Source organism: Nymphalis io, chromosome 19, assembly GCF_905147045.1.
Source record: "Nymphalis io chromosome 19, ilAglIoxx1.1, whole genome shotgun sequence".
NCBI classification, from domain to species: domain Eukaryota; kingdom Metazoa; phylum Arthropoda; class Insecta; order Lepidoptera; family Nymphalidae; genus Nymphalis; species Nymphalis io.
Window position 1 is genome coordinate 4575413 of NC_065906.1, and position 12925 is coordinate 4588337.

Sequence of the window (12925 nt, forward strand, 5' to 3'; positions counted from 1 at the left end):
ATGCGCGATTACTATGCGTCAGTCCCTTGGAAGGAACGTTGCTTCAGTGGGAATGACCCGACAGCTAGTGCCGCTGCTGTTGCTGATGAGATCATGCTAGGAATGGAATACTACATTCCTAGCTCAGATCTCATCAATAGGGGTACGCGTAACCGTTGGTTCACTCGTGAATGTGCCGACGCTGTATCATCTAAGCAGGCGGCATATCGCGCGTGGATCAACGGCTGCATTAGCGGGGCACCAGCCACCAACAATACCTTCATGTGGCCACACGATGCCTGACATCAAAATCAGGCAACGTGATGTGCGTGCGGAGCTGCAATCACTTGATATACGGAAAGCTAGCGGTCCTGATGGAATACCAGCCATTGTGCTGAAGAAGTGCGCAGCGGAGCTGTCTCCTGTGTTAACGCGCCTGTTCCAACTTTCTCTCTCTTCGGGATGTGTGCCGGAGGCTTGGAGAAGAGCTAATGTGCAAGCGGTTCCCAAAAAAGGGGATCGGTCTGACCCGGCAAATTATCGACCAATAGCTATCACCTCAGTACTTTGTAAGGTGATGGAACGGATTCTAAACAACCAACTGATCCATTACCTAGAATATCACTGTCTAATTAATGATCGTCAGTACGGGTTTCGACCAAAACGGTCCACAGGTGATCTTCTAGCGTACGTAACACACCTCTGGGGTGAAGCTATCGACAAGCATGGAGAATCGTTGGCTGTCAGCCTCGATATCTCCAAGGCTTTCGACAGGGTCTGGCACAGAAGTCTTCTCTCCAAGCTACCGGCATATGGTCTGCCTGCTCAGCTATGCACCTGGATTGCCAGCTTCCTACACAAGCGTAGCCGTCGTGTTTTAGTAGATGGTTGCGCTTCACAATTCTATGTAGTGAATGCTGGGGTCCCCCAGGGATCTGTGCTATCTCCCACACTCTTTCTTTTGCATATCAATGATATGCTCTCCCTTGGGAACATACATTGCTATGCAGATGATAGTACAGTGCATGGTGGATACCACGGACGCGCAGTGGCTGGGCGGGCGGAAACTGAGGAGAGGCGGGAGAATCTTGTCATTGAACTCGATAGGACGTTAGATCTCATCGCCAAATGGGGCTCTGATAATCTTGTTGAGTTTAATGCCAAGAAAACACAGGTATGCGCTCTCTCGGCGAAAAAGTCAACATTTTCCCCTCTTCCCTCCCTCTGTGGTACTCCGCTGGTGATGCAAAGCAAAATCGCCATGCTGGGGATTGACGTTCGCTGCGACCTTAGTCCAAGGGATTACATCGAGGCTGTTATAAAAACAGCTTCACGGAAACTCGGAGTTCTGAACAAGGTGCGGCGCTTTTTCACGCCACAACAACTGTGCCTGCTGTACAAAACACAGGTACGGTCTTGCGTGGAATATTGCTCGCACCTTTGGGATGGCTCCGCTAAGTACCTACTGGAGGCCTTGGACCAGTTGCAGCGACGTGCAGTACGCATTATTGGCGACGTAAAGGTCACAAACACCCTTGAACCTTTACAATTGCGTCGCGAGATAGCAGCACTGAGCGCTTTCTATCGACTGTATCACGGCGAGTGCTCTGAGGAATTATTCTCTCTAATTCCTGCTTCCCCTTTCCTTCTTAAGTCCACGCGAGCTGGTTCTCGATGTCACCGCCTAACTGTGACATCAATTCCATCGCGCACAAAGAAATTTGGCAACTCCTTTCTTTGTCGCACTACCAAAAAATGGAATTCCTTACCAGCTCACGTGTTCCCCTCCTCTTACAACCCGGGTTCCTTCAAACGAGGCGTGAAGAGGCATCTTGCTCTCTACCTCTCACCATCAGGTGGAGTACAGTCATTTGCCGTCCCGGACATATAAAAAAAAAAAAATTATTAATATTTCGGTTAATTCAGTACTTCACGTCAGCTTCTCGCCTAAAATTCTACAAGGCGAAAACTCAGCCCCACATGGAGGAGTATTGCTCTCATATCTGGGCGGGAGAGATGTTATCACTCGGCATCTTTTACGGAGAATGCTGAGGAACTGTTTAGATTAATCCCATGCGCTGAATTTCAACACCGGACATCACGTCTATATTCTTAATCCCATCTCGATGTCTGGAAATCCACTACTACAGCGCTATTTTTAAAGCATTTCCTGCCATTTTTACGGAACCATAGTACCCGGCGACTTTTCCAAACCGTTATGACATAGAATCCTTCAAGAAAAGCCTAAGCCTACTCATTCCTTTAAGGCCGACAACGCACCTGCAAGCAGTCCGGTGTTACTGTCCTTGGACAGTACTAATTTTAACACTTTCCATCAGGAAAGCCTCCTGCTTGTTTGCCCTTTTACATAAAAAAGGTTCCTTCCAGTAACAGATTATTTCATTAAAAGTAGGCTCCTCACATCGCTATGAACGCTACCAATGACATAGTTTGTTTGCATTCTTCACATTCGAGATTGTTAATTTTATTTGCACTTTCATTAGAGGAAAATTTACAATAATATGCCGTGGCTCTATATCGTAACTATCGCACCCCGAACTGTGTACGTAAAATCAAAATGTAAGAAGCACTAGTATCTACATGAAGAATACGGACTTATTGCCGATCACAGTTATGACCAACTGCATTAACAAAATATTAAAATAAACAATAATAATAAGTTCACTAATATATTTCGATTGATTTGTGAAAGAATCCGCAATCATAAGATCGACTTACGGTAGATTATTTGTTAGTCTACGTGAAAATACTGCTCTTATTTTATCATAAAATAATATATTAATAATCGTTCTAATATTATTATAAGTAAAAGAACATATGTGGGGCGTCAAATCACAAAGAAGGATAAAATAAATAAAATATTAACGCGCGTATCGCAACAGAGTCGCCCGCAATAACGAACATGCGAAGAGACGTCACAGTCAAAACTCGGATGGAGCAAGACTTATATGAGAGCGCCCAAATTGATTTGCTTATAAAAAAAAGTTAAGTTTACATGATATAATCATAATTTTTTCCTTGTTGTATTATAATCGTGTAAAAATTATTTTAGTACAGAAAAATATTTTTTTAAATTTACATCTACCTAATTGAAAATATATGATCTCAACTGAAAGGCTATGTAACCGCTAGATACGTGGATATGAATTTACGACAGTAAAAAAAAATAATGAAAAAAGAAACATGATCGGGGTTGAAAAATGGAAAAAAGTTGATCGCTAATCTTGCAATCAAATGTGAGAATTAATATGAAAGAATTCAACACGATTTTGACAATGACACTAATAGACTTGTCATAAATACGGCTGATAGCGTATACCGTAGACAGAGAAACTAATAGACGCAATGACGATTTCCTTCTCACTTACACAAGAAAGAGAACGAAAATTACGTTACAAATGGCTTAGACAGAGATAGAATTATCAAATCTTTTGTCCCTTATCACGTAACCAGTTTTGGTGTTTGTTTCGCTACTTAAGTAGCGAAACAAACTTAAGTAGCGAAACAAACTTGACAGTTGGTGCATTCATTGTGTTTTTTGTTCAATTTTTGCTTACTTTTATGTTAGAAAACGATTCTAACCCAGTGAAAAAGTCGAGAAACAATCCTTATGTCATATCGAAGGTTAAACAATGGTGCATAGTCGTATTATTTCAGTTAAAGTGATAGCAAAAAGAAAATTGCCGGCGTGTGTTATTACGCGTAAGTACGACGATTTTGTCCCTAAATATAGTTTCTCAGTGATGTTTATTTATGCCATAGCATGACGGAACCTTATATTGCATTAAAATGCTGAAGACAATACGATTTTCCAGTTTTTATAATTCATAACCTATAATTATTTATCAGGTAAGTGCTGCCAGCGTCAGCTAAAAAAAGTCCCGATTTTCGATAAAAAATATCGACTCGTAGACAATGCAAACAAATTAATATGGAGACCAATAATAACCAAAAGTGTTTCGTTATATGTAAATATGTTTTATTTATTCGTTTTCCTTTTTATAATTTTCTAACGACAACATTATTTAACATTCTTCATGAATTTATAATATTATTACATTCCGAGTCAAGAGGTTAACATAGAAATCTATGTGGCAACCATTCTTTAGTAATAATTTTATTGAGTTTTTTAGATTTCAGTTTTTGGGTGTAGTTGGAAAACAAAAAATATTTCAATTAATAAAAGTATAATAAATTTTAAGAAGTAAAATTTAATAAACTTATTTTGTTTTAATGAAATTCTGAAAATTATTTATCTCCCAAAACAGGGAATGCAGTTACTATGGCAACATTATACGCAACATTAACACACTATCTCTGTCTCAATCGCGGTTTCACGGCCCCTTGGTTTATTTGTTTCTCTGTCTACGGCGTATACAGAGAAACAATCTATCTACGGCTGATGGAGACAATGATATTGACCTCATGAAAACCACAGATAGTGAAATGGGAATTTAGATGATTAAAGATTTTATTAGATGTTTGTTATGTATGTAAAATAAAAAGAAAACAAGTACAGTATGACGATGCAATCAAAGCTATATCTGATGTATTATATTGGTTTAGTGTCAATAATCTTATGTTAAATAATAAGAAGTCAAAAGTTGTAAAATTTAGCACACCAAAGATAAAAAATGTAAAAGCTGTACTTATCAATGGAGAGTCGATGGTTCCAGTTGACTATCATAAGAAAGTGTAATGCTTCAATGTTGAATAAAATATTTTGATTCTTGATGTTTGTATACTACCTGTAACTTTCAAAAAAAAACATAAACATGGTTTTCACAACCTAAAGACAGCATTTATAAAAAAGAATGGTGTATTTTATTCAATTAGACAGAAACTCATTTTTTTTACAGCTCCTAATAGATACCAGATTGTTAGTGTTTTCGTGCGACAGAGATAACGCTTTACAAAACCGAAATTAGCCGGTTGTCTCTTTCAAAGGTCGATATTTATCGCCGGGTAGGCTAGGTAGGTACTATAAGTTTGACGTTCGATTTAAATATCTGTATTGCTAATTTACCTGTACGTATTGGTAAAATTTTAAAATAAAGATTACATTATTGTCTCATAATCTTAAAACTCGAACGACGGACTGTCACACTGCTTTTGAAGTTGCATTATTTCACCAGTTGGCGCTGACAAGTCTATGGAATCGAAAAGCGAAAACAATAAACATTGTTCCTTTACAAATTAGTTTAACTAAAAATCCTTTTGAGAATGGCAAATGAAGTTGCATTAAAAAATGTAGACAGTGCGTGTGAAACTGCAGAAGAATTTACAAGAGTATTCTACAAACAAGTAGATAATAGTAGACATTTAACCTCAAAGTTGTACCTAGACACAGGACTATTGGTTTGGAATGGGAATGGAATTAATGGAAATGATAAAATCCAAAAGTTTCTTATGGATTTGCCTGCTAGCAATCATGTCTTAAAAACTTTAGACGCCCAACCGATATCGGAAAATTTAGTAGCAAATAGACTGACTTACCTCATTCAAGCTTGTGGAGACGTCACATACCAAAACGACGATGTTAAAAAACCATTTCAACAATCATTTCTTATAGTTGCTGTTGAAGGTAAATGGAAAATAGCATCAGATTGTTTTAGACTCCAAGTACCACATAGTTCTTAAGTTTATTATTGTTTTAAGATTTGAATAAAATTGGTGTAATAAAAAATGTATTATTATCTCATTTCTTTATTTTGTCCTTTAACAACAGAACCGCCAACGATATATTTTATTATGATATTGTGAAATACTTATAAAAAAATTTATATTACATATTTATATATAGTTTACATAATATAGCTTACTGAAAATTCTGATTTGTTTGTCTTAAAGTTTGGAATAACTGCCTATGTAATAATTGCAATTAGAGCAGTAGTGATCAGCTGTTTTTAATGTCTGAAGCATATAAGGCAATGTAGCAAGACAACAGAGTAAACACCAACTGAAAAAAAGTATTAAAATTCATAAATTCTATATATTTATATATATATAAATGAACTATAAAAAAATATACATTTGATTAAAGTACTTAATTGTCAAATGATTTAATAATCATGTTATTTAAAATTAATACTTACAATGTTAAACCACAAATGAATCCAGCAACCAAGTGTGTTTTATTAGAATTTACAAATTTAATTGTAGTTAAAATCCTCTTATGACAACTAGGACAATTCACATATATTGGTTCATCTTTTAAAAACTGTTGTACGATAATTGTTTCATGTCTAACCGGCTGGTTAGTCACTGGGGATTGTTGCATGGGATCTGTTATTGTATACGGAGGTGGAGGGATGCGAGATTGCCCTTCCATTTCCATTTCTATAACCTGTTGTGTGGTTTCAGCATTTGTCATATTTTTTTTCTGACACTTAAATAATTTTTTATTAAAAGCAGAACTTTGTAATAAAATATACAATATAGCTTAGTTGACGAGAATGCTTATCAGTTACTGATGCTATATCTTATCAACTCTGATTAATAATATGTAAAAGTTTTCATAGTGGGTGTTACAAAAAAAAAACATCAATTTCATATTTTATTTTATATTACATTTTAAACACTAGATGTTGGAGCCAAACAGTTTTTTTTATATGGCACACAAATTTAGTTAATTTGTGTAACATATAAATTACTTTGGTATTAATGTGTTTTAATTGATAAATTGCATGGTTATAGTTATTAATATAGGCCATATAAAATTAATTAAAAAGTCTTTCTAAAATAACTATATCAATATATTACATGGATGAGCGCAAGGCACTGCTTGCAAGTTACATGAAAATCTATCAAATTCATAAAATTTATTGCATTTTTTAATGTAGATTTTTTATGAATAATCATTATTTTATTTTAATAACATGACAGTAATAAAATTATAATAAATATAAATCTAACATAAATTAACGGAATACTAGCTTAGCCTGTTTTTTTATATTAAATATAATAAATGAAGACATTTTTTATTTGTGTACATAAATTAAAACAACCAATAAAAACTCCCAGTGAAAAATTGGCTTTTTAAATATACATAATTTTTACAATACTGAATTCAATTATGCTTTCTATAAATAAATATGATTAGTAAAATAAAACAATATGTTTTATCTATTCTGTACACACTTGTCGGAACAATATCACAGTTCATTTCACGATAATAAGAAAAATAAGAAATATATGACACATTATTCAAAAACAGTTTAGATTGGAAAGTTTAAATTTATTCCTAATTTCAAGTATTTCTTTTTAATTGTCATAAATTGCCATTTAACATGCTTTGTGTATGAATAAAATAAAATAGGAAGATAAAATATTTAAGTAACACTGCTTGCTAATAGTATAAAAACTATGACTTTAAGCATGGTACAAAAATAGTATCTTATTTCACTACCTTTTTTTTTAAATATTAAATCATAAATATAAAACAAATTCAATAAACTATAAGGGCCACCACCCAAAAAGAATAATATATATTATCAAATCTTTAGGGAAAAAAATATGAGGCTGGTGTAACAATATCTTCAAGTATCTTGTTGCTATAACAAGATGTTTTTAGCACCCATTTATATTGCTGAATTTTAAAAATGACACCATTGTGATAAAGATCAAATTGAAAAGTGTACCTTAATATAATTTTACTTTGAAAAAGGAATGAATTTCAAGTTTAATTTGGCATAAACTACAAAAACTATCTCAAATGAGAATGTGTAATTACTATTCATAGGTGTTAACAAGTTGTTGGTTGTATGTAACAATTCTAGATATGTTATTTTAATCAAGAGATCATACAAGGAAGTTTGTGCAAATAAACATACAATATATTGTTACAATATGCTACAAGGAAGATTATATATATAATATATTTCATTAACATTTGTTGCTTTTACCAATAAATGTATTACAGTTGGGGCAGTAGTGTTCAGCGTCCTTAAATGTGTCGAAGCAATAAGGTATGAGTCCAAGACAGCATACTGAACAAACCCTGTCAAATTATAATAAGTGTTATTATTTTATTATAGTAAAAACAATAAAATTCATATACTATTTCATAATAATATAATGTTGAACTTACATAGTGATTACACAAATTGAACCAGCTACAAGATGAGTATGCCAAGATGTTGTATATGTAACCTTTGTTACAACAACTTTGCCACAGTTATAGCAAGTCACAGTGGTGGGTAAACTACCAACCTCAGGAGGCATCACGACACCAACAGGCGCTGACATACCAGGAAGCGGAGGCGGAACATTAGTTTGAGGCTGAACAGAAGTAGGATGAGGATAAACTCCTACTGGAGTGAATTGTTTCGGTTGCGGGAAGACACCACCAGCGGCAGGAAATTGTTCATTTGAAGTTACAACGAATCCATATTGAGGATTACCTACAACAGCAGAATATGGTGGTGGAAGATCATTCGTATTATAAGGTGGATTGTTTGAGGTATTCGTAGGATCATTATTTGTAGCCATAATCAAATAATAATGATTATCGTAAATCCTATCTAAATGAAAGCTTTGTAAAATAGCACTTCTTCGTTAAATTAAACTAGCAGAAATTTTGATGAATGTTATCAATTATTACGAATTACAATCGGACACTTAAAAAGTTGAAACACATAATAATATAGAATACAGATAAAATGTGAAATATAAGGTAGAGATTATATTATCTGTGATGTGAATTTTAAAGTTATAGCTGTAATCTATAACATCTATTTAATAAACGCCTAGTTATAAATCTACAGAAATAGTACAAAATTATGGCGTAATGTACTTATCGTTTAGTACTTATTACAAAATAACATTTAATATGTAGTTGAACGAACGAACATGAAACCACGAAACTTTTTAATTGTTACGTTTATTTAAAGTATGGGTACATCTGCATCAGAATTTAGTGTTTTTAATAATACTCATCATATAGTGATATTTAACCTCCTTAGTTTTTATTATCTATTCATGTCATATGTCACTTCTGAGAACGGATTTCTTTTATTAGGTAGGTATGTAGAATAAAGTTTAGGCCATAGATAATACATATAAAGTTCAGTTGTTACCGCGGGGCGAATCATTAAACCACGTATATTATATGTCGCCTTTGGTTGAGTCATGCCAGTACCCCTGTACATTTAGTTAAAATACAAATTAAAGACAACTCTATTTGTGTATGCGTATATTTGAGATGTATTGAACTTGCATTGCATTGTATTATATATTGTTAATTGTCCTAAGCTCCAAGATTCTCTATTGGAATATCTTCCCTCTGACATCTAACGTCCTGTAAACATGATATTTCTTTTGACAGTAGTTTACTCTGCTTTTAATATATAGTTAAAATTACTGCAAGAAATAAATTAAAATTATAATTGTTTTTATGTTTTTATATTATTTATATGTCGTGTTCAATAAATTAATTAATATAATTATATATGTTGTTCTAAATATCTACTGTAGTGTTTCATAGTTTCTACTCTCATGATCAATAAAAAACGCTATAATTTGAAATCGAGTGGTCTCATATGTGTCTTCTCTTCAAATGTGACATTAGGAGAATATTTTGCGCTCAATTAGCGTAGATACAGGCAAAAACCTATCTATTCGAGATTTTTTCTTGTTACAATTTATTCTAGATAATATTTTAGTTTATTGTGTATTTAAAAAATGGATAAATATTTAGTACACGATCGTTTAGATATTGATCCCTCCGATAATGCCGCATCGAAACATTGGGAACATAGACATTTAAAAGCTTTCTATCAGCATCTAATTTTTTTCACACGTTTGTAAAAGTAATCACTTCTTATAAAAAGATTGATAAACTACTTATCAATGGAAAGTCGATGGATCCAGTTGAGTCTACTGCCTTTCTTGGTCTTATTGTTGATACCAAGGATTGGCAAGAAGACTAAGCTCAGCAGCTTTTGCGGTTGAAAAAATTAAATTATTCACCGACGTTGGTACACTTGTATATTTCAGTTATTTCCACAGTATAATGTCTTACGGCATTGTACTGTGGAGTAATGCTGCCACTCTCAATACGATATTTATGCTACCAAAGAAGGCTATAACCTAGGAAGACCTAAAGAATCTCTAAGACAGAATTTTAAAGAAATTAGAATATTAACTGTTGCTTCTCAATACATATTATTAATATTTATGACATATACAAGGAACAAACACAAGCTCACAAATACTTCCGGTTGTCGACTGCATAGAGTCGGTAACTCTTTTATGGGGCAATGTTTACGGTTCTACAACAGGATCCCAGAAAGCGTTCAAAATGTCTCAGTTGCTACATTAAAAACAAATTGTAAAGGAACGCTTGTGTGCTAAAGGTTATTATACAATTAATGAATTTTTGGATGACAACACACCTAGAGAATAAAACGATCGCCGCATGGCTATTTCTCTTTTTTTTTTAAACGAAACATGAAACAAAAAAACCCTCTGAGTTTCTTTCCTGGTTCTTCTCAGGGCTGGGCAGGGCTAAATTTGTCTTTTCCTACGGTGCTAGTTTCTACTTTGACTATCAATAAGCAAGTGTAATGCTTTAATGTTGAATCAAGTATTTTGATTTGCTCATTAACCATGTATCGTTTCAACGAATATATATATATATATATATATATATATATATATATATATATATATCGCTGATATATATATATGTATATATATATATATCAGCGAATGTTCTGAAAGCTATTCATAAAACCAAAAAATAAATTTGTTGCCAGACATGTTCTAGCAACGAGAAAACAGCAAATTGAAGATTCAAAAGTAGTGTCTCCTACTTACAAGCTTTAAGAAAATTAACAAGTATGTAATTTTAAAAATGCAGAAACAAATAAAAAATATAATAAACTTGCATGCATTTATTTCCGGAATTCGAATTTTAATTTAATGTTACATTTTACCAGGCTGTAGGTTTATATTTTTTTTTATATCGGTAATATAATCTATTTTTTGAGTTATTTTTGGAGAGTTGGTGATCTAACAAAAATGTATGTTTAGATATCAAATAGGTACTTACTAAATAATTGTAAAAGTGTAATAATAAGTGTAAAAACGATTGCTTAATACGAAGCCTTTGTGAGGAAATTATAAATGGCCGATATTGACGTCAGAATGACCGGCATTTTAAAATTTCATTTTTTTCTCAATGATTTAGGTACCAAATATTTAAACAATGGCACTAAATATGTACTAAATACTGGTAGTAGGTACGTAAAAGCTGATCTGTCACTCTGTACAGTGTTTCTGATGCACACCGTAATTCAACCCAATAAAATAAGCCCGTCTTCTTGAAAATTTAAACTTATCATTAATTTAAATTTTCAAAAAAAATTGATGAGTATCAATCGATGAAGCCGTTTCATTTTTTTTTAAGCCGACGCTAGCGCCACGCATTCAATAAATAATCTATGGATATCCACGATATGAATATAATGAATGTTATATAAGTAAGTGCAATAGGAGCTATATAAAATTTCGTTTTCCGGGTGTCATAACCATATAATATATGTACATAGAACCATGACCAAGTTACTTAATAGATTATTATTTTTTACATTTTTCATAATAGGTCCTGCGATAATGCATTTTTCAGTTAGCCAGTATTTCGGTGGTCCTAGACTAAAGAATAGGTCGCCGGATTACAGCAACGTGTCAAGTAGCGTCCAAATAAGAAACGTCTTAATTTTAGCTTAGTCCTTAGGCTTATTTTAATAAATGACTTCCAAAAAAATCCAACAAAGAATATCAGCTATGGTACAAGCAGTGTAGCAAACAATATAACTTCTATAATTGGTATTGTACGTGGAGTTTAATCAAAATTTGTCCATTAGAAAGATCACTTTAGTATAGACTTCCAAAGTTTCAACTCACATATGCTTAGTTTAAATAAGTTTAGTACCTTACAAATTATAAGAGCAATATCTATTTACACGTCTCAGCCAAATTAATAATATTTTATTCATAAATTCTACCGGATTTTTTAAATAACGCTAAAACAGAATTACGTTTTGTTGTATTGTATTTGTTTGTTTTTTTCGGATATTCTAAGGCTTTGGAAATGGTATAACTGTACATTTCTCAATTCAATGCTCGTAAGTTATAACTAAGTTATAAATTCAGGATATTGGAATATTTAATTACTCCGCAATCAACCTGTAAATTATTCTTGGAGTGGGCGAAGATTCTGACGAATACAATTAATTAAATGTGGAGTGCTTTGGAGGTTTGGAGCTGAACATACAAAGTTCAGCTCCAAACCTCCAAAGCTCCAAACCTTCTCCCCAAAAGGGATAGGAGGCCTTAGCCCAGCAGTGGGACATTAACAGGCTGTTACTGTTTGTATGTTAATTTAAAATAAAATCCCTGCCAATATTATTGTCTGTAGGATTTATAGATAGTAAATTTTTTTACCTATAAAATACTAACATATATAACCTGATAATATACTGTTTTGTTTTAGAACTTATAGGCCTCCGCATATTTATTTCTTTATTATTTTGTATTTGTAAAACCCCTGCTTAACCAATGTCTATTCAACAATTAACATACTTGGCAAAGAGAAAGAAATTCAAAGTAGGTCATATAGTTCCGGAGAAAGCGTAACTTATATATATGTATAGAAAATATCATAAAATTTGCATGTAGTGCTTTTGGTGTTAATAAAAAGGGTCGCGGATGTCTCGACATGAAAAGTAATAAAATAAATAAGAACTTTTTATAAAAAAAAATTAATATTTTTCCGGATACATTTTTAAAGCTTACCTACTATTGAATTTGTTGGATAATACGGCGGTCTTGTGGTGGGTGGTGATTAAGTAACAGTCTTGGCTGCGACCGTTGCTTGAGCCAGTATAGAACTTGTTGCAAGACGGGCGCGTTTGTTGCATAA

At 33.2% G+C, this 12925-nt stretch overlaps 2 protein-coding genes across 2 annotated transcripts; one reads left to right on the forward strand and one right to left on the reverse strand.

The window, feature by feature from the left end:
- Window positions 1-4704: 4704 nt before the first annotated feature.
- LOC126775877 (NTF2-related export protein) lies at window positions 4705-5697 on the forward strand. Its single transcript, XM_050498024.1, has one exon. The coding sequence runs from the start codon at window positions 5224-5226 to the stop codon at window positions 5638-5640; it is 417 nt and encodes a 138-aa protein (XP_050353981.1). The 5' UTR covers window positions 4705-5223; the 3' UTR covers window positions 5641-5697.
- A 2065-nt stretch (window positions 5698-7762) lies between these two features.
- On the reverse strand, window positions 7763-8632 carry LOC126775875 (lipopolysaccharide-induced tumor necrosis factor-alpha factor homolog). Its single transcript, XM_050498022.1, has 2 exons — window positions 8090-8632; window positions 7763-7999 (listed from the first exon to the last, which is right to left on the reverse strand). Exons 1-2 carry the CDS (start codon window positions 8488-8490, stop codon window positions 7885-7887), a joined length of 516 nt encoding a protein of 171 aa, XP_050353979.1. The 5' UTR covers window positions 8491-8632; the 3' UTR covers window positions 7763-7884.
- Window positions 8633-12925: the final 4293 nt, after the last annotated feature.